Consider the following 24,211-nt stretch of genomic DNA (forward strand, 5'->3'; position numbering starts at 1 on the left):
ACTTTATCTCGCCTTAAATTTGTATTTCATAATGTTCATGAGAGTAAAAGATTGTTCGTTTTGTAACGCTTTTAAACAAGTGGGCAATAATGCTAGTCGTTAGCATTTGCTACCCAGCAAAACAAAACATGATTTAGCCACGCGGTGAAAACAGCAAATGAATCTGATTCTTATCCGCAGAAACGCCTGCACACCAGAGTAGATAATGTGACATTCTAATTTAAACGTGTTAACAGGAGTTGGAGGATACATTTTTGACACTTTAGTCTCGGTTGGTTCAAATCGTTTTCATCCATTACCCGTCATTATGTCCGACCTCATACATACATTTCAGTCACAGCTGTCCGGGGTCATGGAGACCGTTTTTAAAGCTGCCATATTTGAGATCACCCGTCTGGTGGAGGAGAGTTTCATGAAGGAAATGTCCCGCAGTCGAGAACAGGTGGAGACACTGAAGAAGAGGCTGCAGTGGAGTGAGTCCAGATGGAGAAGCCAGGAGACACCAGTCACGATGTGTGCAAAGTGTGGCAATGGCCATAGATCTAAGGAGAAGGGAGAAAAAACATCACCACCCTTAGGTTTGTTTACATTGTCAGAAACGTTTGTGGTCTTATTACTGTATATTGGTTGCACTTCAGATTTTTGGTAGTAATTGTCAAAGTGCAATAAATCATACATTTTTCTCAAAGCATGCTTTTTTGACACTGAACGGGCTCCAAAACACTGTTAAATGACTGTTTAATCAATGCCCTCACAGTTGCATTCACCTTTGACCACATGTAGAAAATGATGGTGGTCTCAAACAGGAGAACGTTCCAGAGAGAAGCCGGGGAAGCTGTGAGCTGGAGGCTGACACGCTTTTGGAAAAAGAAAGATCAGAAGACCAAACCAGTCTCAATAACACAGCAGAGGTGTGTATTCTACTAATCTTTTTCATGACCTATAAAAGCTTGTGATCTGTTCCTATCAGGGCTGTAGTCAAGTCCACCTTTGTCGAGTCCAAGACCAAGACTAGTCGAGACCGAGTCTAAAGAGGTTCGAGTCCAAGTCCAAAGAGGTTCGAGTCCAAGTCAAGACCGAGACAGAAAAAAAGAATCCTCTTCAAGACCACATACTTTATTTGTAATGATCAAAAAGCGTATCAAATAAGTTCAAGTTCATTTTATTTATATAGCACATTTACAGCAGCCACCAGGCTGACCAAAGTGCTTTACAGAAGAACAAAATTTTACTACATATACAGAAATAGACCATACAAAAATTTAATACAACCCATTAAAAAAAAAAAAGGTCATTTTATTTACTTTAGGTATAGTAATTTCACCAAAGTCACATAAAGCCGAAGTGCAACTTCAGTGCACTTAACTCCGTAAATGCGGTGATAGCAGTTGTCACAGTGTGTTAACTAGGGCTGTGTATTGGCAAGTGCTTCCCGATACGATACATATCACGATAGATGGGTCACGATACAATATATTGCAATGTATTTCGATACAATACACATTTGCGATATATTGCAATACTTTAAATAGGAAATGTAAAAAGTAGAGCTAGAAATACAACATGCTGTCCACCACCGGGGGTTTTCTGTAAGGATAAGTGTAAAAACATCCCTTACCTCTGCAGAGTGGCCATGATGTGCGATGCATGGACCTTTAGATCAGAGGTTTGGGTTCTCAAACTGTGGACTGCGCCCCTCAAATGGGTAGCACAGGGGAATAAGGAGGCTCACGCAAGTCACTTGGCTGTTGTGGTGCATTACAGTTAAAACAATGAACATGGGCCGTATAAAACCTCTGGTTAATCCGCGCTGTAAATGTGCTGGTGTCACATCCGTGAAAGCACAATACATGTCATTGTTACTTTTCTTAATAAACTTTTTGTCTAATGCACTGCAGTGGCCAAGTGACTTGTGTCATGACTTGCGAAGCCTACAAACAGCATTATTTTATATAACTCATTACTCCATGACTTATTTTGAAAACCAAAGCACACCCACACACCAGCTCTGAGAGCTCCAAGCGTTCTTATATTTTCGCCATGCTCGCTTCCACTTACTTTTGGCTGTATATATATGACATGATTTAGAAAAATGTATCGATAGTAGAGGTATCACTATCGAAAAAATATATATATTGCGATAGTTACATGTATCGATATTTTTGCACAGCCCTAGTGTTAACGCACTTACCCCACATTATGTTTCTTGGGTCTGCTCCGCCTCTGTTCCTTTCAAGGCAAACAAAAGAAATTGTTACCACAACATCTGGACATGATTGTCATAATTTAATTCACCGCGACACCGTTCAAAGACTCACAGACCCCCCCATTTTCAATTTTTGTCACGCATCCCTGATACTGGGTAACATCATAGTACAAAACTCATTCATGACTTCCAGCATGCATTGCAGTTCATCTATTTATCTGAATTAGTTTGATGATTGTCACCATTGTTGAGGTTTGTATGATGAGAAAACTTTTGGTTTAATTTGGCACAGTATCTTAGCGTTGTGAACCAGAACACTCAAATCAGTCATCAACTTCATTTAGTATTATTTATCATCTTTTTTACAGCTTGACACCCATCACAAAAAGTAACCTACTCCAAGAGGAAAGAGTTTTAACTTAATGAAACTCAAGAGTTTCAACTAAAGCAAACATACAGGTGCTGGTCATATAATTAGAATATCATCAAAAAGTTGATTTATTTCACTAATTCCATTCAAAAAGTGAAACTTGTATATTATATTCATTCATTACACACAGACTGATATATTTCAAATGTTTATTTCTTTTAATTTGGTGATTATAACTGACAACTAATGAAAATCCCAAATTCAGTATCTCATAAAATTAGAATATTACTTAAGACCAATACAAAGAAAGGATTTTTAGAAATCTTGGCCAACTGAAAAGTATGAACATGAAAAGTATGAGCATGTACAGCACTCAATACTTAGTTGGGGCTCCTTTTGCATTGTTGGGTCTGGCATATCGCATCTTCCTCTTCACAATACCCCATAGATTTTCTATGGGGTTAAGGTCAGGCGAGTTTGCTGGCCAATTAAGAACAGGGATACCATGGTCCTTAAACCAGGTACTGGTAGCTTTGGCACTGTGTGCAGGTGCCAAGTCCTGTTGGAAAATGAAATCTGCATCTCCATAAAGTTGGTCAGCAGCAGGAAGCATGAAGTGCTCTAAAACTTCCTGGTATACGGCTGCGTTGACCTTGGACCTCAGAAAACACAGTGGACCAACACCAGCAGATGACATGGCACCCCAAACCATCACTGACTGTGGAAACTTTACACTGGACCTCAAGCAACGTGGATTCTGTGCCTCTCCTCTCTTCCTCCAGACTCTGGGACCCTGATTTCCAAAGGAAATGCAAAATTTACTTACATCAGAGAACATAACTTTGGACCACTCAGCAGCAGTCCAGTCCTTTTTGTCTTTAGCCCAGGCAAGACGCTTCTGCTGCTTCCTGCTGCTGACCAACTTTATGGAGATGCAGATTTCATTTTCCAACAGGACTTGGCACCTGCACACAGTGCCAAAGCTACCAGTTATAATCATCAAATTAAAAGAAATAAACATTTGAAATATATCAGTCTGTGTGTAATGAATGAATATAATATACAAGTTTCACTTTTTGAATGGAATTAGTGAAATAAATCAACTTTTTGATGATATTCTAATTATATGACCAGCACCTGTATATGCTTCATCAATGGTTTTGTTTGGAAGGAGAAAAAAAATCAAAGGACTCGGTCGAGACCAACTAGAACATTTGGCGAGTCCAATGACCAAGTCCGAGTGCAGATACCAACGAGTCCGAGACTAGAGAAAAACGTCTGGAGTCCTGACTCAAATCCGAGTCCGGACCCAAGTACTACAGCACTGGTTACGATAAGGAGGTGTTCCTTGATGGCTGTATTCTGTAGGGATGTGAAAAATGCAATATTTGCAGTGTTTTCAGTTTGTGATTAAATTACATCTCTATCAGAATACGTTTATTATATGCTTTCTGTGTTTGTGCTTCCTACAGTCTGCAGATACAGAGGATAGGAAACTGGACTGCACACTAAAAGAGGAGGCTGTCTATATCACCACTGATTATAAGGAGCTTCAGGATGGGTGGACGCTGGATACTGAAGGTGTGGTTTAAACATCTGATGAAATCGGTGTACTACTTTATAGGGGTCATATGGCGCGAATAGTGTTGTCACGGTACCAAAATTTCAGTAGTCGGTACCAATACCAGTAAAATTCCACGGTTCTCGGTACCAATTTCGGTACCAAAGCAAAACACCAGTACATGCTAATTTTGTATACATGACGTATAAGTTAATTGTTGCTGAAAGGATTGTGTGCTCACTGGGATCTTTCGTGCTGATGAACATCCTCCTCAGTCTGCTGCTGTAAAAGACAAATAGAATAAACTTCAGTAAGTCAACTGACTGCACAAACATGCATATGCAATATTAGAACAAACCTCAGTTTTTATACTGCATTTACACAAGATTACTAACATTAAGGTAACTGTATATTAAAATAATAAATGCAACAGATAGATTTTTATTTAGTTTAAATGTGGTTTTTTAAACCTAAAAGAGTTATCTATCCAAGACATACACATTGCTAGTCATACAGTTAGTATGCTAGTTTTCTAGCACATAGATTTCAGATAGGCCTATATAAAATAGGTACTGTAAACCCCATCCTGTCCTCCCACTTATTTTACCCCATTACAGTTATAAAAGCATTAAATGGTTAATAAGGACACTTGACTGGATTAGCATTGGCGCTAACAAATTAACACGCAAACAGGGACGTTTGTTTTAACGTAATCTTTAATTTAACATATGCTACAACATTCATAATGCAAACACGAACAGAATTTGAAACTTACCGCTTGAACTTGTTAACTTAAATCCGGATGCTTCCTCGTTTCACCACAAAACTCTGTTCGTTTTCTTCATGATATGACTTTAATCTGAAGTATTTCTGTGCGCATCTCTTGTGGATCGGAGCCGCGCATATCCGCTCATCACGTCTTATTGCGTCTATGAAAAGTTTCCGACTGACAACCTGTCAGACAGAGCATCAGTACCCGGTACGTCGGTGGTACCGGGTCTTATGAAAATTAGGTACCGACAACTTTTTTATTTTTAGGTACCGACTTGGACCCGAAGTACCGGTACTTTTGACAACACTAGGCGCGAATACATGTTTTTCTGTGTCTTTGGTGTGTTATAAGTTGCCCATGCATGTATTAGACACGTAAAATTGCAGTATTCAACCAATCACTACGCACTGGTTAACTGGTCAATCATAACACGCCTCGCTTTTCAGAGCGATGAGCTTTGTAAAAATTCTGCGCGTTTCAGAGAGGCGGGGCAAAGAGGAGATACAAACATGCATATGTGGAAGATACAGCGTTTTTTAACCTTAAATCGTGTATACACATTGCATTACATTTAAAAGAAATGAAAATATTTGTTTTAGCCGTGTCATATGACCCCTTTAAAAAACGTTGATAGAGTTGGAACAGAATCAGGTGCTTTGTGTTGGAAATGTTTATGTCTGGTAACCAGCTACTGATCTCTGTAAAAAAAATATATATATATTAGGGGTGACCCCGAATCGTCGACGATTCGATGCCGCGATCGGAGGAGTCTGATTCGACTACCAATCTCGCAGTCGAATCTTCGCAGAGTTGTTATGCAATGGATCATGCCATTTTGGTTATATGGGCAGTGGCGCAGCAGACGGGCATGCACTGCACTATTTATGATGTAAAGAAATGGGTCATTTTTAGGGTTGGGTACTGAAACCCCTGGCGCATATGAGCGCGAGGTCTGGCTATGACCCAGCGCAGGATCGCGTCTATCCGCATCTTCTGTGATGTGAGACCGGTAAAGAGAAGCAGCACGTTCCGCACGCACCCGCAGATGACTCGCAAATGAATGTGTACACCGTTTCCTCTCCTTTATCCTAAATGTGTGCTCTCACTGAGCGTGTGTGTGTGTGTTTGTGTGCGTACTTGTCTGTGTACGTACGTGTGTGTGTGTTGTGTGTGTGTGCGTGCGCATCCGTGTGTGTGTGTGTGTGTGTGTGTGTGTGTGTGTCTCTATGTCTATGTGTGTTAGTACGTGTGCATATTGTGTGTGTGGAGTGTTTTGTATGTGGGTATGTCTGTCTTCTGTGTTTTCAACCTTTTCTTGTTTCTGCAAGTACAACTTTAATTATTTTGCTTATAGTCAATATGTCTCATGTACAGCTGCTTTGTAACAATGAAAATTGTAAAAGCGCTATATAAATAAAGTTGAGTTGAGTTGAGTTTCCAAACATTTGTCACTTACTGAATGTTTGGGCATTTAAATATGAATTAACACCTTCTCTTTAAAGGCACGTAGTCCGTTACTTAGACTGAACTTTGCGCTGCATGATAAAAAATAAAGTAAAATAACCAAAATCACCATATATAGCAAGCACGCCGCAGATTTTTGGAAATGAAAGCAAGCAAGCGTGGGTGTCAGGGGGACAGAGAAAGAGTGCGCAGGAAAAAAGGTGAAAGGGACTTTTTGACTGTTTAAATGGTGCTTTATTGCATTCCTCCTTTACATGCGGTAAATGAAGTCACTTTATTGGTAGTTCATTGGTAATGAACGTGCTGTATTCTCGTTTGTAAAAAATAATGAATTATTATCGAGTAGGTCTAGTTTTAAAAATAGTTTTGGGGCGAGATCTGGTCTATTGTATGGCACAGCATTGTTACGTGATGTTTAAGGAAAATTAATTTTAGTATTTGTGGCTTGTGTTTTCAAAATTATGTTCTCCTGCATTTCAGACATTTTGCCTAAACACATTTATTTTGTACATTGTGACTTGATTCTGGCTTATTTTGTTTATTTATTATAAAGGTATATTCTGTTCTAAACAAATTCTGTAAATTAATGTTTGATTGTTTTTTGGTGCATCAATGTTGCGCTGTACCCTTAACCACCTGGTGTCATCCACACATGCACGGGCGCGCGCGCTCACACACAAACACACGCACAGGTCTGATTCGACTATCAGTCGACTATAGGCAAGATGTGACAATTCTTAGTTGGGGACACCCCTAATATACACTCACCTAAAGGATTATTAGGAACACCTGTTCAATTTCTCATTAATGCAATTATCTAATCAACCAATCACATGGCAGTTGCTTCAATGCATTTAGGGGTGTGGTCCTGGTCAAGACAATCTCCTGAACTCCAAACTGAATGTCAGAATGGGAAAGAAAGGTGATTTAAGCAATTTTGAGCGTGGCATGGTTGTTGGTGCCAGACGGGCCGGTCTGAGTATTTCACAATCTGCTCAGTTACTGGGATTTTCACGCACAACCATTTCTAGGGTTTACAAAGAATGGTGTGAAAAGGGAAAAACATCCAGTATGCGGCAGTCCTGTGGGCGAAAATGCCTTGTTGATGCTAGAGGTCAGAGGAGAATGGGCCGACTGATTCAAGCTGATAGAAGAGCAACTTTGACTGAAATAACCACTCGTTACAACCGAGGTATGCAGCAAAGCATTTGTGAAGCCACAACACGCACAACCTTGAGGCAGATGGGCTACAACAGCAGAAGACCCCACCGGGTACCACTCATCTCCACTACAAATAGGAAAAAGAGGCTACAATTTGCACGAGCTCACCAAAATTGGACAGTTGAAGACTGGAAAAATGTTGCCTGGTCTGATGAGTCTCGATTTCTGTTGAGACATTCAAATGGTAGAGTCAGAATTTGGCGTAAACAGAATGAGAACATGGATCCATCATGCCTTGTTACCACTGTGCAGGCTGGTGGTGGTGGTGTAATGGTGTGGGGGATGTTTTCTTGGCACACTTTAGGCCCCTTAGTGCCAATTGGGCATCGTTTAAATGCCACGGCCTACCTGAGCATTGTTTCTGACCATGTCCATCCCTTTATGACCACCATGTACCCATCCTCTAATGGCTACTTCCAGCAGGATAATGCACCATGTCACAAAGCTCGAATCATTTCAAATTGGTTTCTTGAACATGACAATGAGTTCACTGTACTAGAATGGCCCCCACAGTCACCAGATCTCAACCCGATAGAACATCTTTGGGATGTGGTGGAACGGGAGCTTCGTGCCCTGGATGTGCATCCCACAAATCTCCATCAACTGCAAGATGCTATCCTATCAATATGGGCCAACATTTCTAAAGAATGCTTTCAGCACCTTGTTGAATCAATGCCACGTAGAATTAAGGCAGTTCTGAAGGCGAAAGGGGGTCAAACACCGTATTAGTATGGTGTTCCTAATAATCCTTTAGGTGAGTGTATATACAGTGAGGGAAATAAGTATTTGATCCCCTGCTGATTTTGTAAGTTTGCCTACTTACAAACAAATGAAGGGTCTATAATTTTTATGGTGGGTTTATTTTAACTGATAGACACAGAATATTTAAAAAAATCAGGGGGAAAAAATGTTATATAAAGGTTATAAATTGATTTGCATTTCAGTCCGTGAAATAAGTATTTGATCCCCGAGAAAAAACAACTTTGTACTTGGTGGAGAAACCCTTGTTGGCAAGCACAGAGGTCAGACATTTCTGATAGTTGGTCACCAGGTTTGCACATGTGACAGGATACATTTTAGTCTACTCCTCTGTCAATCTTTAAGGTTTCTTGGCTGTCGCTCAGCAAATTGGAGTTTTAGCCTCCTTCACAGATGTTCTATAGGACTAGGGTCTAGAGACTGGCTAGGACATTTAATGTGCTTCTCCTTAAGCCACTCTTTGGTTGTCTTGGCAATATGTTTTGGGTATTTGTCATGTTAAAGGCACATCCACGACCCATCTTCAGTGATCTAGTTAAGGGGAGAAGGTTCTCGTCCAAGATTGTACGGTACATGGGCCCGTCCTTCAGCCCCTCAATGCGGTGAAGTCATCCTGTATACCTGTAGCAGAGAAAAAGCCCTAAAGCAGAATGTTTCCAACACTGTGCTTCTCTGTAGGGATAGTTTTCTTGGGGTCATAGTCAGCATTTATCTCCCTCCAAAAACAGGAGTCAATTTTGGTCTCACAGCAGTGCCAGCACTTTTTACACACCTGAAAATGGAAGGCGCATTTGACAGCGTTTAAACTGAAGAACTATGATACAATGCTTGATATAAATACATGCAGCTGTACAAGTACGATGCGTCGATTGGTTGGTGTGGTATTTGTCCCGTCTCTGCTGCGCTGTGATTGGACAGTATAAAGTTCTATGATGAGCTGAGCGCTCTCTTCCAAGTTGAACATTGCCACTTTTTGCGCTTGATCGATCACCTGCGCTGACAGGGCTCGTTGATCAATTCGGCCACAATGGTCGCATATGCTCCCGAAATTTAGCCTGTGAGTTCTCAAAACATATTTGGGACCATTTGTGCGAGTGCCCGTTTTGTTGTGGTGCGACCTGTTTTCACTATTGTACAGAACGTTCACTATTACTGCACACAGTTTGGGCTGTAAGTGTGTGCGTATAAAGTGACAGGCCGGGAAATAATTATTTGATCCCTGCTGATTTTGTAAGTTTGCCTGCTTACAAAGAAATGAAGGGTCTATCATTTTTATGGTAGGTTTATTTTAACCGATAGAAACCGAATATCAACCAAAAAATCAGGGAAAAAATGCATATAAAGGTTATACATTGATTTGCATTTCAGGCAGTGAAATAAGTATTTGATCCCCTACCAACCAGCAAGAATTCTGGCTCCACAGATTGGTTATGTGCCTATATGGACCACAGATTAGTCCTGTCACTTTAAGAATGTACTCCTAAGTCAGCTTGTTATGTATATAAAAGATGCCTGTCAACAGAATCTGTATCTTCCATTTCAACCTCTCCAACACCATGGTCCAGACCAAATAGGTTTTAAAGGATGTCAGGGACAAGATTGTAGACCTGCACAAACCTTGACTAGGCTACAGACAGAAGCTTGGTGAGATATATAATTTTCCAATTGTTTTAAAGTTGCCAGGTATATGTCATTAGTTCTGTTTCCACTTTCTATTTATTTTATGCACATTTTGGGATCATAGGTTTCAGTAGGTTGTTTCACATTTATTAAAGCTAAATTTCTTCAGTGTCACTGACTGCCTTTGTTTTTCTTGTTTTTTTTTTCCAATAGCTGAGACTTCTGATTTCTCATCTCACAATTACAGTGAGCAGGAACTGCAGCAGATTCAGGAAGACTGGAGCTCTGGACTTAGTCCGACTACTGACAATAAAAATTACACAAGTATTGCAGATGTCCAGGGACTGCCATACCGAACACTTTACAACACAGAGGACCTGACGATCTACAATAAACTCGACATGGGAGACCCTAATGGTTTTGAAGAAAGAGCTGAAGAGACATTGAGTAATATGGTATTGGTTGAGCCTATTTCAAATAACCTAAACATGGCAATGGAAGGTGAAAGACATCACAATAGCTCTTCCAATAAGAGTAAGAGAAGAAATAGATGCACGTTGTCTGCACCGTGTATTCCAGAAACACAAAACTTTGATAGAGACACACACTGTTTACTTATTAACGAAAATGGACACTTGCAAGACATGAGTACCCTTACTGAAGTTCAAAGTGCGATTGGAGGAGATGCTGGACATAGAGGGTATTCACTTTATGTTGGAGATGCAGCTAATGATCCCATTGCTGGACTTTATAAGGAACATACATTAACTCTTAATGATGGACAAGTGTTAGAACTCAATGATGACGCTTCTCCAAAAGCGTACCCACTTTCTCATCGAGTCAGTTCGGATGAAGCATACACATGCAACCAGTGTGGAAAGAAATTCACTCAAGCCTGCAATTTGAAGGTTCACCAACGTGTCCACCAGCACGATGGTCTACACTTGTGCAGTCACTGTGGCAAAGGTTACTCGTCATTCAGTGATCTGCGCAGGCACCGATGCAGTCAGACCGGAGACAAGCCTTACAGCTGCACGCTTTGCGGCAACAGATTCAGCCGACTGTGGAATCTCAAGCTGCACAGACGCATTCACACGCAGGAGAAACCACACCAGTGTACTGTGTGCAATAAGAGCTTTACCCGGGCAGATATCTTGAAAGTCCATCAACGCACCCACACGGGAGAACGACCGTACTGTTGTGGTATCTGTGGACTCAGCTTCAAACGGCTGGACCACCTTAGGTCACATCAACGCAAACATAGTGCGGACATATACAATCAATGAACAAGTTATACCACACTACAGTGTTATTTTTAATACGGATATAAAACAAGACTGCAATGGTATATATGGCTATACAAGGGGGCGGCAACCCGTGGCTCTCGAGCCGCATGTGGCTCTTCTGGCTGGGTAAATGTATTTGCTTTTTCAGATATTTCATTCGAATAGAATGAAAGTGCATGCAATGTACATTATGATCGTGACCGGAGATGACAGAGAGCAGCGGTTTTATTTCTTTGACATATGTGAGACAGCCACGAACACTATGCGTGTGTTAGAAATGGAATGGTGAGAAAACATTCTGCTTGGTACGTTTTTCGTCTTTAAACCAAACTTTTAGGTCTTTAGCCGGTGTTGTATCACAATCCTACTCCCCGTGAAATTACGACTCCCCGGGTTAGGATTAGGTGTGGGGGCGGGATTTAGAGATAGGGAGATAGGGACCAATCACAAAGCAGCACCCTAAATGAATGAACCAATCAGAAGTACGGGAGTCGTAATCTCACGGGGAGTCGAATTTCGGTACAACACCTGCATAGTTTAAATCCTGTATGGCTAGCGCGCTTCTCGTAATGTTTACGCGTGATGTCCGTCGGTCTCTTGTGGCTGTTCATCAAACGCTGCAAAAACAAAATCCAAAACAAAAGTTCACAGAAAAAAGATGAAGTCTTAACTAAAGCAGCGCGTAAAACACCAAGATGCTACTCTCCTATTGCAACACTACCACTTCTTGCCAGGGACAAAAATGTATAAATTGCTTGCATCTAAATACAATAATTGCACTATATTGCCACCTAGTGGTGTAACTGGGTAACTACTACCTTACATGCATAACCTGTTATAGTAATTTAAAGGTTACATATATTTTACGGCTACAGACAAATTTTATTTGGTGGGAGAGGGCCCATAATGGCTCTTTTGGTCGCAAAGGTTGCCGACCCCTGGGTTATATAGTCATTTTCATTCAAGATGAACGTATTTATAGAGGGATATGTTGACAGAGATGGGAAACATATATGCATTTCTATTAAGCCTCCCTACAGTACAGTATGTAGTTGCTTGCATTAAATGTCTGTATTATTTCATTTTTTCGGAAAAAATGTTTTTAAAACTGCTCATCAAATGTTGCTATTTATTTAAGATTTATTTGAAAAGGGCATCTGATGTTTACATTATGGATAATATGTATCTGTTTCTTTTGGAATACTTCTTTTTGGAACCATATTAAGATATGAATCACTTTAATGCTGTCATAATGCAAAGTTTTCCTCAGTATTGGCTTTGTCCACAGTTTGGTTGATGAAATAAACATGGGGAATTGTTTTTATGGTGCTTAATACGTATCATTGTTTTCACCAATTCATAGGCGAATCAAATGAATTGACATTAACATATTTATGTGGTGGTTGCTCAATTACATCTTCCAGATAATTATTGCCAAAGGGCTTTGTTTATTCTACTGAACTCTTCGAAATATTCACATTTAGTCATTTAGCAGACGCTTTTATCCAAAGCGACTTACAAAAATATGTTTAGATAACATTACTCACTAAAGCAATTCACAATATTTTACGTTTTGCAGCGTTGTTGAGAAATGAAGAGCAGTGCCTCCATATCATCAGTGTAATAAGCGGAAATGCGAATGTGAAAAATGACGCGCATTACCGCGCTGTCCATCAAGGCCACCGTACAACTCGTGATGTCACTCACAACAACAATTATTGCCCGTCTGCTACTCCGTCGTGACATGTTGAATGATGTATCAGTGAAACGTCGTGTAGTTCATACGTACGTGAAATAAAATCTTTATTTCTGTAGCCATATGAACATTTTCCGATGAGCCGCGCGCGCTCAGAAAACAGTTATGCTCGCGTTTCATACTGTCAAACAGCATGCTAAATGCTAACACCATTTATTATACTGCTATTTTATGATCAAGATTTAATTACCTGCTAATAAAGTGTGGATTTGCACTTGATTTATTGGAACAGAGTGAGTGTTCATGTGTGGACTCCAATAACAACACAATGTCTAAAAGATATCACGTAAATAACAGATCTGTCACGCGATGACCGCTGTCTGTCGTTAATTCATCGCTGTAGGACCGCAGTCTGTGAGAACTCTACGCAGATCAGATACAGGAATGACGGACGCGCTCGTCCTCTCGTTCCAGACCCAGCTGTCTGCGGTCATGGAAACTGTTCTCAAGACAACCATGTATGAGATCACGAGGTTAGTAGAGGAGAGCTTCCTGGAGCAAGTGGATCGATGCAAACGAGAGGCGGATGTATTGAGACGGAGGTTGATATTGTCGGAGGCCAAACTGAGGGAGCGCGAGAGGTTTAAGAGGGTGAGATGTTTGGACTGTGGTCGGACAGCAGTCTCCAAGAGAAGAATGCTGAATAGAGGCCCTGAAACACAGAGCAGTAAGTTCATTCAAATCACTTGTGTATTCCCTAAATATTATCACTAAATACCGAAGATAATTACCAAGCTTTGCATTCTCAGTGTGCCACATTTAAGCTTGGCAACAGACTGGAGTCCACACACTTTTGTCTTTTTTTGAAGGTTTGGAACAACCGCTTGTTATAAAGCAGGAGAAAGATTCGGACACTGGCTGGAGATGTACCAAAGGAAGCACATTGTTAAACCAAGAGACGTCTTAATCGGTACTCGATTCCAAGCTAAATGTGTGTGTTTAATATTGTTTACAGCTACTAAACAGGTCCTAAAATTATTCTGAAGCAAAATGTAATCAAACCAATTCCACTTTGATTTTCTTTTCTGATGCACTTTAACTAAAGCTGAACATGTTTTGTGCACTTTTTATCAATAACAGGTTGGTCAAGTTGATGTACCTAAAGCTGGAGAAGTGATAGAGGAGAACACAGAGATTAGAGACACAGAAGCTTGTGTAGTAATATGCTCTCAAATAAACAATTGGACAGATTCTTCAAGCAGTGAGACTAATGGACTCAGCAGTTCAGATACTGAACGGCGAAACCTGAAGGATAAAACATGTGTTGCCACTTGTACTGAAAGGCCTGGGGATGAGGATGAGATGACGCAAAGAAACCACTCAAAATGGCTTGATTCCAAACCAGATCCTACAAGACGTACATCTGTTCCTCAGCCAGACCTAGTCCGAGTTTCACCATCTTCAGACGCTCAGCGTTCAAGACTGCAGTTGGCCAGTCTAGACTCAGGACCCATTAAACAGGAAGTTGTTGTGATGCTTCCACCGGACTGGGAGGAGATGGAGAGAATTACTCCTCAAATGGTTTCTAAAAAGGCACAGTTGGAAGTTCAGCATGGAGATCCGCTCACCACTAGACCTCAAGTGGAGAAGCAAGTTCAACGTTCTGGGCCTCCCGTCAAGGTTCAGTGCCTTGCACCACAAGTCATGCAGCAACTGCAGCCAGCCAACCAGCCATGCAGATCACCAGTTAGGAAGAACACAAAAATTGTTTCACAACCCAGTGCAGATGTGTCAGATCAAGGTGCCTTGTCTTTAGACAGGGTACATCCTATCTGCAAAGGCCTTCCTACACCCAAACCCTCTCATGTCCGTCAATACCCAGATGGAGCCGGTACGGGTGAAAGGAGTTTCAGCACCATAAACCCAGGAAGAAGTCTCCCACAGGTGGTCAATTTAAGGGTTCAAGGGGACACGCGGCACAATTCGCAGAGGTCGGTACATAGTTGTAACCAATGCGGAAAAGGTTTTTCTCATCTGTGTCATCTTAGGGCTCACCAACAGATCCACACAGGAGAGAGGCAGTTCTGTTGTACAATCTGCGGTCGGAGCTTCACAAAACTGAGTAACTTAAAAGCACACCGCAGGGTCCACACGGGAGAGAGACCCTACATCTGCACAGACTGCGGGAAACGGTTTACCCAAAAATGCAACCTGAAAAGACATCAGAGGATTCACTCTGATTTCACAACCTCCAATACATGACAAGTGAAACTATAAAAATAATAATTAATGGAGTGTGCCCATCATTTATCTGTGTGTTCTTAATATCATCATCATAACATTTGTGCTAAATTTTAAGCCTGATTTTTATTTGCTGTGCGACACAAGTGACTGGATCTCTCAGGGTATTTTCCTACAGTCATATAAGAATCACATAAAGCAGGCACCTTTTCACTTTCATATACATTACCGTTCAAAAGTTTAGGGTCACTTCACTAAAGGTTTCTCTTGATTTGACTTTTTCATTTAAACCCATATGCTAAAATTACTTTTATAGACAAAAGTATAATTGTGCAAACATGTTAGTCTTTCATTACAAAACAAACATTTATAAAAAAGTACATTTGGCAGAAAAATAAAAAAGCAGTCAATAAGAGCCCAGAATAGATGGTAACATCTTTAATCAAGTATAACATCATACCTCAACAAGCTGGTTGATAAAATGCGAAAATAACTTCTGTAAATTCTAGTGAAAGAATGACTACACTAAAGATGCTTCTTTTTAGAATTTATTTTGTATTCCAATAATTATATTTGGAAGTGAGTGAGTTAACCATTCTAAAATGTGTACAAATATTAATAAGTCAGTTAGTGACACTAACATTTTGAACGGTATTGTAGTATATAGTGAGCCTTGTTTTTTCTCCCTTGAAAATGAAGCTCACTTCCTCACAAATTTTGCAAAAAGAACTGAAATAAATGTGACTCATTGTGACAGTTTCATGAGATGTGCCAACTTTTCAGAATTCTTTAGAGGAGTTGGAATTTCCCCTGTATATAAGTTGAGTTCATCTCGATTCAAACGGGATATACGCAACTACTCAAGGATATACTGTTAAATGAGCTTTTTCTTTACATAAATGGATTTGTAGCATTCACTCTGCATATGCTCGCTACTGTGACAGCATTACGGGTTTTGAAAGAAATCTGTTTATAGAAAAGGATAATCTGTGCTCCACACAGGACACATACATCTGTCTGTACTTTGTTTTGTTCTCATACATCAATGCCTTATGGTTGGATCCAGCTAATGTGTTGAGATATGGAAGCATGTTCAAAGGTCTAACAGAATTACATGTTCAAATTTAGTAGATTATGCAAGTACAGAAGTATGTGTGGCCCCTTAATACATTAAATGGCATAGCTCCGGTGTTCTTTTAAACAAGGAGGATTTATTTGTATGCAGCTGGTATAGATGGCATTAAAACTGCCTTCCCACCTTTTTAGAAGTTAAGTGTTTTATTTATGTTGAACTATATGCCACACACTGTGTTACATACAAAATCCATCATGCATGTAAATGATTGGTGATTCAGGTACATCACAACAACCACACGCTTTGAGACTGTAATGAAAATATTTTTTTGTGAAACGTCACTGTCTAAACAATGCATTGGGCTTTAACCAGTGATAAAATGACATTTTAAATGGACCAAATGTTTAAAGTGTAGGAAGTTGTCTAAAATAATGTGCTGTTATGTCTTAGTTTCTGTCATATTGTGTCACATCAATGTGTAATGTTCAGATCAAAAATTAAACGTTTCTTCTCAGACTGTTTGGTAGTACTAACCTGTGTACTGATATTATATGTTCTTATTCTTCCCTTCATTCTCTTTAATCTTTTAAAAAATGTTTGCACTCCTTGAAAGGATAATGTCACCATGTATTCACCGTTTAAAACCTGTATATGACTCATTTCATTTGTGAAACACAAAATATATTTTGAGAAATGTCTCGTTTTTTTGTGTCCATACAACGAAATAATGGTTTTGAATGACACAAGGGTGAGTAAATGATAAAAGAATTTACGTTTTTGGACGAGCTAACCCTTTAAGAAACAGACTAGCGGTGTTTCTCAACCAGGGGTATGACGCCTCCTAGTGGTTCTCAATATGACTTAAAATATTGGAAATAAAACAAAACAGTTCAAGATATTTATTTTTGTTTGAATATATAAAATATAACCGATTTTAAGATATGACGAGCTCCAGGATATTTTATTAGGTAGAAATTGTGAGTGGGAAAGAGACGGTTAGAGTTCTTGCAGTCAAAAAGAGATCCACTAAGTTATAGCAGAGAAAAACAATGTGGAGGATATACTATAACTGTATCAATTTTCTAAATATCAAACGGAAAACCAGCTGTTTATCAGAGGATTCACTCGAATGGAATAAAGTCCACCAAACCAATGCGGGGCGCTAAGAGAAGAGACGACCAACATATTTGTTTGTATCCGGGGGCGATACTGTAAACCCGAATGATCGGAAAGCAGTTTCAGTAACCTCTATATTCAAACCATTCAGAACATTTTCTGTGAAATCTGCTCTGCAGGGATCGTTTTCATACGGTACGTAGGCTGCGTCTAAATAATCGTGGTGTCATCGTCTAACGTAGTTATTATTGCACTGTAAACAAAGGGCCCGGTGGGTCACTAGCGAGCAGTAAACCGAGTGAATACATCCATATACATATCAACGTGTTTTAATAATACACTGTTGTTACTATAACACATATCACATTCTACGTTGTACATTGCACGTGGGTTAATGACAACAATAACAACAAAACCGAAACTCCCACCTAGTGACAGAAACGCGTGTAACGTTAAACATAGAACACAAAATACAATATGATTATTACGGCAGTCTTACCAATCTCACAAATACTATGTGTAATTAAATGAAACATATTATTATGTGTGATTAATAACACGTCGTCTATATGAATGTATTTGCTCGGTTTACTGTAGATGGCAAGCTGTGTTGCTGTAGCAAAGCAAAGGTCATGGGTTCGTTCCCCAGAAAGGACAAATACGGATTAGAAACATTTTAGAGATTGATAACACGCCGTTTCGAAAAAGCGTCAGTCAAATGTCATACCAAAAATTGTTTTTTGGTGAATTCAATTGTCGTTTTAATATAAATTAAATACAATAGAATTAGATCTTTACTGTATCATTTTTGAGACTTACAAAATCTGCACACCGTCCCTTAAAGGTGTCCTCAAGGCGACGGGACAATGTCAGAAGCCCTCTTCCTCACATTCCAGTCTCAGCTCTCCGTTGTCATGGAGACCGTCCTCAAATCAGCCATGTTTGAGATAACCAGGCTGGTGGAGGACAGCTTCCTGGAGGAAGTGGGTCATCGTAAACAAGAGGTGGAAGTGTTGAGGCGGAGGCTGCAGTTGTCTGAGAGCAAACTGAGACAGAAAGAATATGAACAGGGGAGGAAAATACATTGCCTAGACTGTGGATGTTGCCGAAAGGGAGCCAGCAGCAACAAAGACACCCAGTCTGTGGAGACGATCCATGGTAAGTTAAAGCACAGGGGACTGGATAATAAAAATAGTCATAATTTACTCACCCACGAGTTGTTCCATACCTGTACAGTAAATGTCTTTGTTCTGTTGAACACAAAAGAAGATATTTTTAAAAAAAAAGAAAACTCATCATTTTTGGGCCACCATTGACTTCCATAGTAGCTTTCGTCTCCATTCCTAGCTTTCGTAGTCAATAGTGCCCCAGAACTGTTTGGTCACAAACATTCTTCCAAATATCTTGTGTTCAGTAGAACAATTTATACATGATTTTTGTGCTAAATGTTTTTTTCCTTTCTTTTCGTACATGCTTTGTTTAGGCCCAAGCCTGAGAGACCCGTCAACCAATGAGCCTCCGTTGACCCAACCCGTGCTGAGACAGCAGACTAGACTTCAACCAGAGTCTAAAATACACACTGCACACTCACATTCTAAAGACAAGCATGAAGTACACAGGCAGAGTGTGACAGATATCACCACACCTAACTCCAATATACAGATTCCTCAGGACGTTCTGCAAAGACTTCTGGGTAACGCACCAGTTCAGAGTGAGTCCACTAGTGAGGCTAAACCAAGAGTGAGAGACAAATCTGAAAAAGACTGTACACTTGATAAGGACATGAGCTCAAATCACTCAAGACTGTTACACGGTCCTTTGGCTCAGGAGGCTTTGGAACCATCTTCGCCAAAGAAAATAAAATCAGAGACAGAACCGAAACTTCTCCCTGTCAAGGAAGAGGAAGAGATGGTTCCGGTGTGGGAAGGCGTCAACAGGGATGATGTTTGCCATGGAGAAATGGCTGATCCGAGTCACGGAGAGCTCAGTGGATCTTGTGATCAGGAGGAGATACAGGTAGACAGCTTTCCAGATCTAAACTCTCTCGACATGCCAGATGCCACCTCATTTTTCACACCCTATTCAGTCAACACATTGGTACATCAAGGTATTAGGGCACAACATAGTCACTTAAGCACAACAGAGCTGGGGCTATCCAGCATACCAGTGAGTTCAAATTTGTTTGTCCAACAAGAAAATGGACCAAATTTTACAAGGCCAGATGTATCTGAAAGTTCTGCCTTTTACTCTCACAGTGTTGTTTGTCCGGGCGAGAAAATAATCAGCCGTGCGCAATACCCAAGGCATTTCTCCCAGGACAAACGCAGGATGCCCGCAGAACAAATCCATGCAGAAAGATCTCACCATTGCACCCACTGTGGGAGAACTTTTGTCAGAGCATGTGACCTCAGGGCTCATTTGTTGATCCACAAAGGCAAGAAACCGTTGAACTGTCCTCAGTGCGATCAGACGTTTGCTTACAACTTTGAGTTAAGGGTTCACCAGCAGCATCACTCTGGGGAGAGACCTCACATCTGTCCGCACTGAGGCAAGGCCTTCGCTCGGCTTAGCAACTTCAGGCAGCACCAGAACATCCACACGCGGGAGAAACTCTTCAGCTGCACTCAGTGTGGGATGAGGTTCAACCGTGCCACCAACCTGCGAGTTCACATCAGAAGACACAGCCATGCAGGGAAGACTTACAATTGCCCTCAGTGCGGAAAGAGCTTTCTGGGTCCCAGGCAAATGAAAACTCATTTACTGAAAATCCACGGAAGAGGAGGGAAGTAATTCTAGCTGTTTTACACAAAACACTCGGCTTTTATGACTTCATTCAATTTTAAATTCTCTTTTAACTGATTCTCAATTAGTCTAATGTTTACATATTAAAATGATCTGCTCTGTTCGAGAATATAAAAAATTGATCTTCGAGAATGGACACTCATTTTTGGTTTCTTAAATGCGGGGACATTGTTACACATTGATTCTGAATGATCAGAGCTCTAGGTCAGCCAAACTGCTCGTGGTATCAGACACAATATCAGCGGTTAGAGCTCTAGAAGATGGAACATTCTTGCAAGCTAAGAAGACCGCTGTCTGACCCTGACAACTCTTTCACAATCATTGACACAAAAACAACACCTGGAAGTCTTATGCATGGGAATCGTCTTTTAAGAATACCTGTTGTGCAGAAAAATAAGTCAACACTCTTTAAAGTTAAAGGAATAGCTCACCCGAAAATGAAAATTCTCATAATTTACTTACCCTCATGCCATTCCAGATGTACATGACTTCCTATACTTAGTTAAACACCAATCGTTTGTATGTAATTTTAAACCAATATTTTAAACTTATTAAGTGACACAGAAACAAGTACATCCAAGTTCAAATATGGCGACACATTCATAACTTCAGAATCTCATTGGTTCTTGTTTGACCCGTGATGAAATATCATGACAGTTATTATATTAATATATTTTTAGCAGCGGTGTAAATTACTTGAGATAATCTCAAGGATCAGAGTGTTTTCACTTTGGAAAGATTTAAATTCCATACATTATAAAGCATAGCGTATATCATACCTTTTACTCGACTGCATTTGATAAACACTTGTCAATTTTTACATTAAAAAAGTGCATTAAAATCAGAGTACTTTCTTACTTTTACTCAAGTAATTGTACTCAAAAGTTGTTTTATTTGAGTAAAAGTAGATTTAGAAAATTGTTAATGTACTTAAGTGTTAAATGTAAAAAAACCAAAAAAATGTATTTTATGAAATGAAGTGGAGTAAAAAGTACAATATATGCTTTATAATGTAGTGAAGTAAAATTTTCCCAAAGTAAAAACACACTGATAAAAATACTTGATAATTGTACTTGAGTAAAAATACTCAGGTACGTTACACCTCTGATATTTAGTACTCTGATGTGCTTCTTTTGGTTTCAAAATGGATAAATAGCTCAATTGTTTCTCTCACACACACCTATTGTTTTGCTTCATAAGAAATTTATTAACCCTCTGATGTTATTTGTATTTCTTTACAGATGGACGGATGTGCTTTTAAGTCCGATGTGAACATGACATGTCGGCATTTTATAATAAAAGTATTTGTTTGTGTTTAAATAAAAGAAATCTTATACATTTGGAATGGCAATTGGAATTTATACAATTGGAATACCTGAGTTTTCAATACACATGGCCTGCATTTACTAGCTGAGGTGATTGATTTACTTCATCAGGAATATTTTTTTGTGGTATTATCAATGTAGTGTAAAATTCTGTATTTAATGTTGTTATGTATTCCCTTCAACAACAGCGTTGACCTATTTTCTGAAGTAAAAATGCATTTATAAAGCAAGTCATTTTTTCCCTTTATCTATGGCACAGAAATTGATTGTGAAAGGAATAGTTCACGATGTTTGCAGTGGAATTGTGTCTATAACCCTTTAGAATTCTTTTGAATATAAAGTTTCATCAAAAACGTATCCTGACCATAGGTTGTGATTTGGCTCTGTTGACAAAATTCAAGGTGTAAAAACCATTTAGTTTAATGACTGCTACCATGACCCACTGGCATTTCAATCCATTTTCATTATAAAACTGCTTTATGTCATTCCTAAAAAGTAATCTACCCCAAATTCTCCATTCTAAATGTAATTTACTTTAGTCAATGTCCTGTTCAGTGTTTTTTGATGTTGGATAGTGCCATTCCCTTAAGATTCTTACATAATCTGCTGTTTCTCGTGGAAAGGAACAGACTTAATTTATTTCCTAAATAAAGTTTATTATCTGATGGATTTGTTTGCTTTTTTTCTCAGCAAATGGTGGACTTTAAATGACTGACATGTTTATTTGGATAATTTGATTAGAACGTTACTTGAGATTAAAAATACATATTTATATTTCAAGATCAAACTAATGCATAAGTTCCTGCATGAATTTGTATTAGAATTTATAGGTTTTTAAATGTAATGTTCACATAAAAAACACTGCATGTGAATATAGTTTAATGGACAATATATCTGTTTAAAAAAGGACATCACACTCGTGATGGTGTACATTGCATTCATTTGGGTAAAATGTAATACCACTAATACACATTTTAATGCCTCTAAAACTTGATAAATGCTTATGAAATATGAATATTATAAAAGTGTGGTTTACTTATTTTGGTATTGTGTATGTTGTAGATTGGCCAAAGGTTTGCAGAATACCCTTCCCCAGAACAAGGACTGCACTCCATAAACAAACAGAGAACATTCAGTGTAAGCAATTCTTAATAATAAATGTGCATTTATTTGAAGCTTTTTGACAGTCATCGAACTCCCCATTTCATTGGTTTCTTGTTTCTTTAACAGGTAGTGGCCAGGGAGATCTTGACACAGTTTCAGGTGTGGCAGAGGGCATGCTATAGCAGGAACATTGAGTGGGCTCCAATTACAGCAAAGGTTTAATCCTCTTCATTTATTCTATTTAATGAGCTAATCTGTATTAGGTCTCTTACATGATCCAAAGTATATGAATATAAAGATATATTCTGTAGCGAGTAAAGTTACCTTTTTCCTTGCACAGATCATTTCTGCCCTGCCACAGTTGTATGGAAGAGAGACAGAGGTGATTGTACGATGTACTAAAATGCTACACAACCGCAGGGATTACCTTCGAAGAAGAGCAAAGGTTGGAGTTCTACACATTTGCCACATTGTATTTGCTTGGAAATCTTTGGTGATTTTTATAATGTAAAGGCTGAAATTATGTTATGCTATATTACTGATTTCAAAATCATTTTTACTGAATTAAAGCAATTTATGTTACTTCATATTTTGTGTAGATTATTATAAAAATGCTGTTAAATCAAATTTTTACAGCTAGAGTATGTTATGCTGTTTTTGGTTATTTTAGGGGGAGTTTTTGAAGAATATGATACTTTTTACTTTAGGGCAGACAAAAATATTTGCTGTGGTCTATGTAAAATGTCACAGAAACTGATGTGCCACAATTAGATTTGAATATGAGCTACCTTTTTGTTGCACGCCAGCCTGTTATTGTGTTATCAGATTCTAGCAAATTCCCATTTCATTATGTGTCACATAACAAACAAATTAGTTGGTCACTATAAGGCAACATCCCAAACTTTGTCACCATTTACAATGTTGTTTGGGAACCACCAGGGCCAAAAACTGAGCGGGAGTCTCTGGGGTTGATAAATTAAGCCTTAAACCCTCTCGATTGTCTTTGTACTGTAAATGAAACTTAAGACAAGTAATTCCACAAGGCTATTTAATTAAATGTATTCTACAGTCTTAACACTTAACACTTTTTTCCTGCTTTAGGAAACTGCTGAGGAGAAAAATCGTTTACCTATGGGCCAGAGGTATCTTGTACAAAGAGATGATCTTCAAAATGTGAACTAAATAAAATGTAGCTGTGTGACATCATGTTGTTGTTGTATTTGGTGTGCTTCGGTTTGTTTTCTTTTATAAAGATGTTGATTTTATATCTGCCCTTCTGTTTAAAGCAGTCTGTATGAGTGCAAGTGTTGTAAAGAATCTGTTACAGGAAAATAGATGGGGTAACAAGAATTGAGACTCGGGGTTTAAAAGCACTTTTAAGTAGTTTGAGTACATTGCACATTTTCATCAGATTCTGGAAGTTTGGCTCATTATGTTAACCATTCCATACAAACACAGAATTGTCCTCATATGAAAAATTCGCAATAATACTGTGTGTTATATGTATTTTCTAATTATCTGTACAGTTTTTCTTTTCTTATGTAATAAATTGCATTAACATGCATTTTACTTTTATCTCCGTTAAACGTACAT

At 39.1% G+C, this 24,211-nt stretch overlaps 3 protein-coding genes and 1 long non-coding RNA gene across 7 annotated transcripts; 3 read left to right on the forward strand and 1 right to left on the reverse strand.

Annotated features, from left to right (window-relative positions):
- The first annotated feature begins 307 nt into the window (after window positions 1-307).
- On the forward strand, window positions 308-12,588 carry si:ch73-109d9.2 (uncharacterized protein LOC565042 homolog). Its single transcript, XM_057331134.1, has 4 exons — window positions 308-578; window positions 784-911; window positions 4,049-4,157; window positions 10,187-12,588. Exons 1-4 carry the CDS (start codon window positions 308-310, stop codon window positions 11,257-11,259), a joined length of 1,581 nt encoding a protein of 526 aa, XP_057187117.1. The 3' UTR covers window positions 11,260-12,588.
- On the reverse strand, window positions 432-18,317 carry LOC130552688 (uncharacterized). Of its 2 annotated transcripts, XR_008962774.1 has the most exons (5): window positions 18,207-18,317; window positions 4,379-4,419; window positions 2,192-2,229; window positions 768-857; window positions 432-542 (listed from the first exon to the last, which is right to left on the reverse strand). It is a non-coding gene; the product is annotated as an uncharacterized LOC130552688 (long non-coding RNA). The 2 variants fall into 2 exon arrangements; XR_008962775.1 differs by lacking the exons at window positions 2,192-2,229; window positions 4,379-4,419 and having other exon boundaries at window positions 18,207-18,303.
- Window positions 12,952-16,836, forward strand: si:ch73-109d9.3 (zinc finger protein 174). Its single transcript, XM_057331148.1, is given in 3 exon segments — window positions 12,952-13,682; window positions 13,825-13,952; window positions 14,096-16,836. Coding segments are annotated over 3 exon segments (1,533 nt in total). The 5' UTR covers window positions 12,952-13,399; the 3' UTR covers window positions 15,218-16,836.
- si:ch73-109d9.1 (neurotrophin receptor-interacting factor homolog) lies at window positions 17,439-24,145 on the forward strand. Of its 3 annotated transcripts, XM_057331136.1 has the most exons (7): window positions 17,439-17,582; window positions 18,232-18,545; window positions 18,871-19,403; window positions 22,577-22,651; window positions 22,745-22,834; window positions 22,959-23,063; window positions 23,720-24,145. In XM_057331136.1, exons 2-7 carry the CDS (start codon window positions 18,254-18,256, stop codon window positions 23,798-23,800), a joined length of 1,176 nt encoding a protein of 391 aa, XP_057187119.1. In that variant the 5' UTR covers window positions 17,439-17,582; window positions 18,232-18,253; the 3' UTR covers window positions 23,801-24,145. The 3 variants fall into 3 exon arrangements, with proteins under 3 accessions (XP_057187119.1, XP_057187120.1, XP_057187118.1); XM_057331137.1 differs by lacking the exons at window positions 22,577-22,651; window positions 22,745-22,834; window positions 22,959-23,063; window positions 23,720-24,145 and adding an exon at window positions 19,643-22,538; XM_057331135.1 differs by lacking the exons at window positions 22,577-22,651; window positions 22,745-22,834; window positions 22,959-23,063; window positions 23,720-24,145 and having other exon boundaries at window positions 18,871-22,538.
- Window positions 24,146-24,211: the final 66 nt, after the last annotated feature.

This window comes from Triplophysa rosa, linkage group LG4 (assembly GCF_024868665.1).
Source record: "Triplophysa rosa linkage group LG4, Trosa_1v2, whole genome shotgun sequence".
Lineage (NCBI taxonomy): Eukaryota > Metazoa > Chordata > Actinopteri > Cypriniformes > Nemacheilidae > Triplophysa > Triplophysa rosa.

Coding starts and splice junctions, on each gene's coding strand:
- si:ch73-109d9.2 (XM_057331134.1), top strand. CDS start 308: ATGTCCGACCTCATACATACATTTCAGTCACAGCTGTCCGGGGTCATG. Junction 579..783: donor AAAAACATCACCACCCTTAG/GTTTGTTTACAT, acceptor GACCACATGTAG/AAAATGATGGTGGTCTCAAA. Junction 4,158..10,186: donor GTGGACGCTGGATACTGAAG/GTGTGGTTTAAA, acceptor TTTTTCCAATAG/CTGAGACTTCTGATTTCTCA.
- si:ch73-109d9.1 (XM_057331135.1), top strand. CDS start 18,254: ATGTCAGAAGCCCTCTTCCTCACATTCCAGTCTCAGCTCTCCGTTGTC. Junction 18,546..18,870: donor GTCTGTGGAGACGATCCATG/GTAAGTTAAAGC, acceptor TGCTTTGTTTAG/GCCCAAGCCTGAGAGACCCG.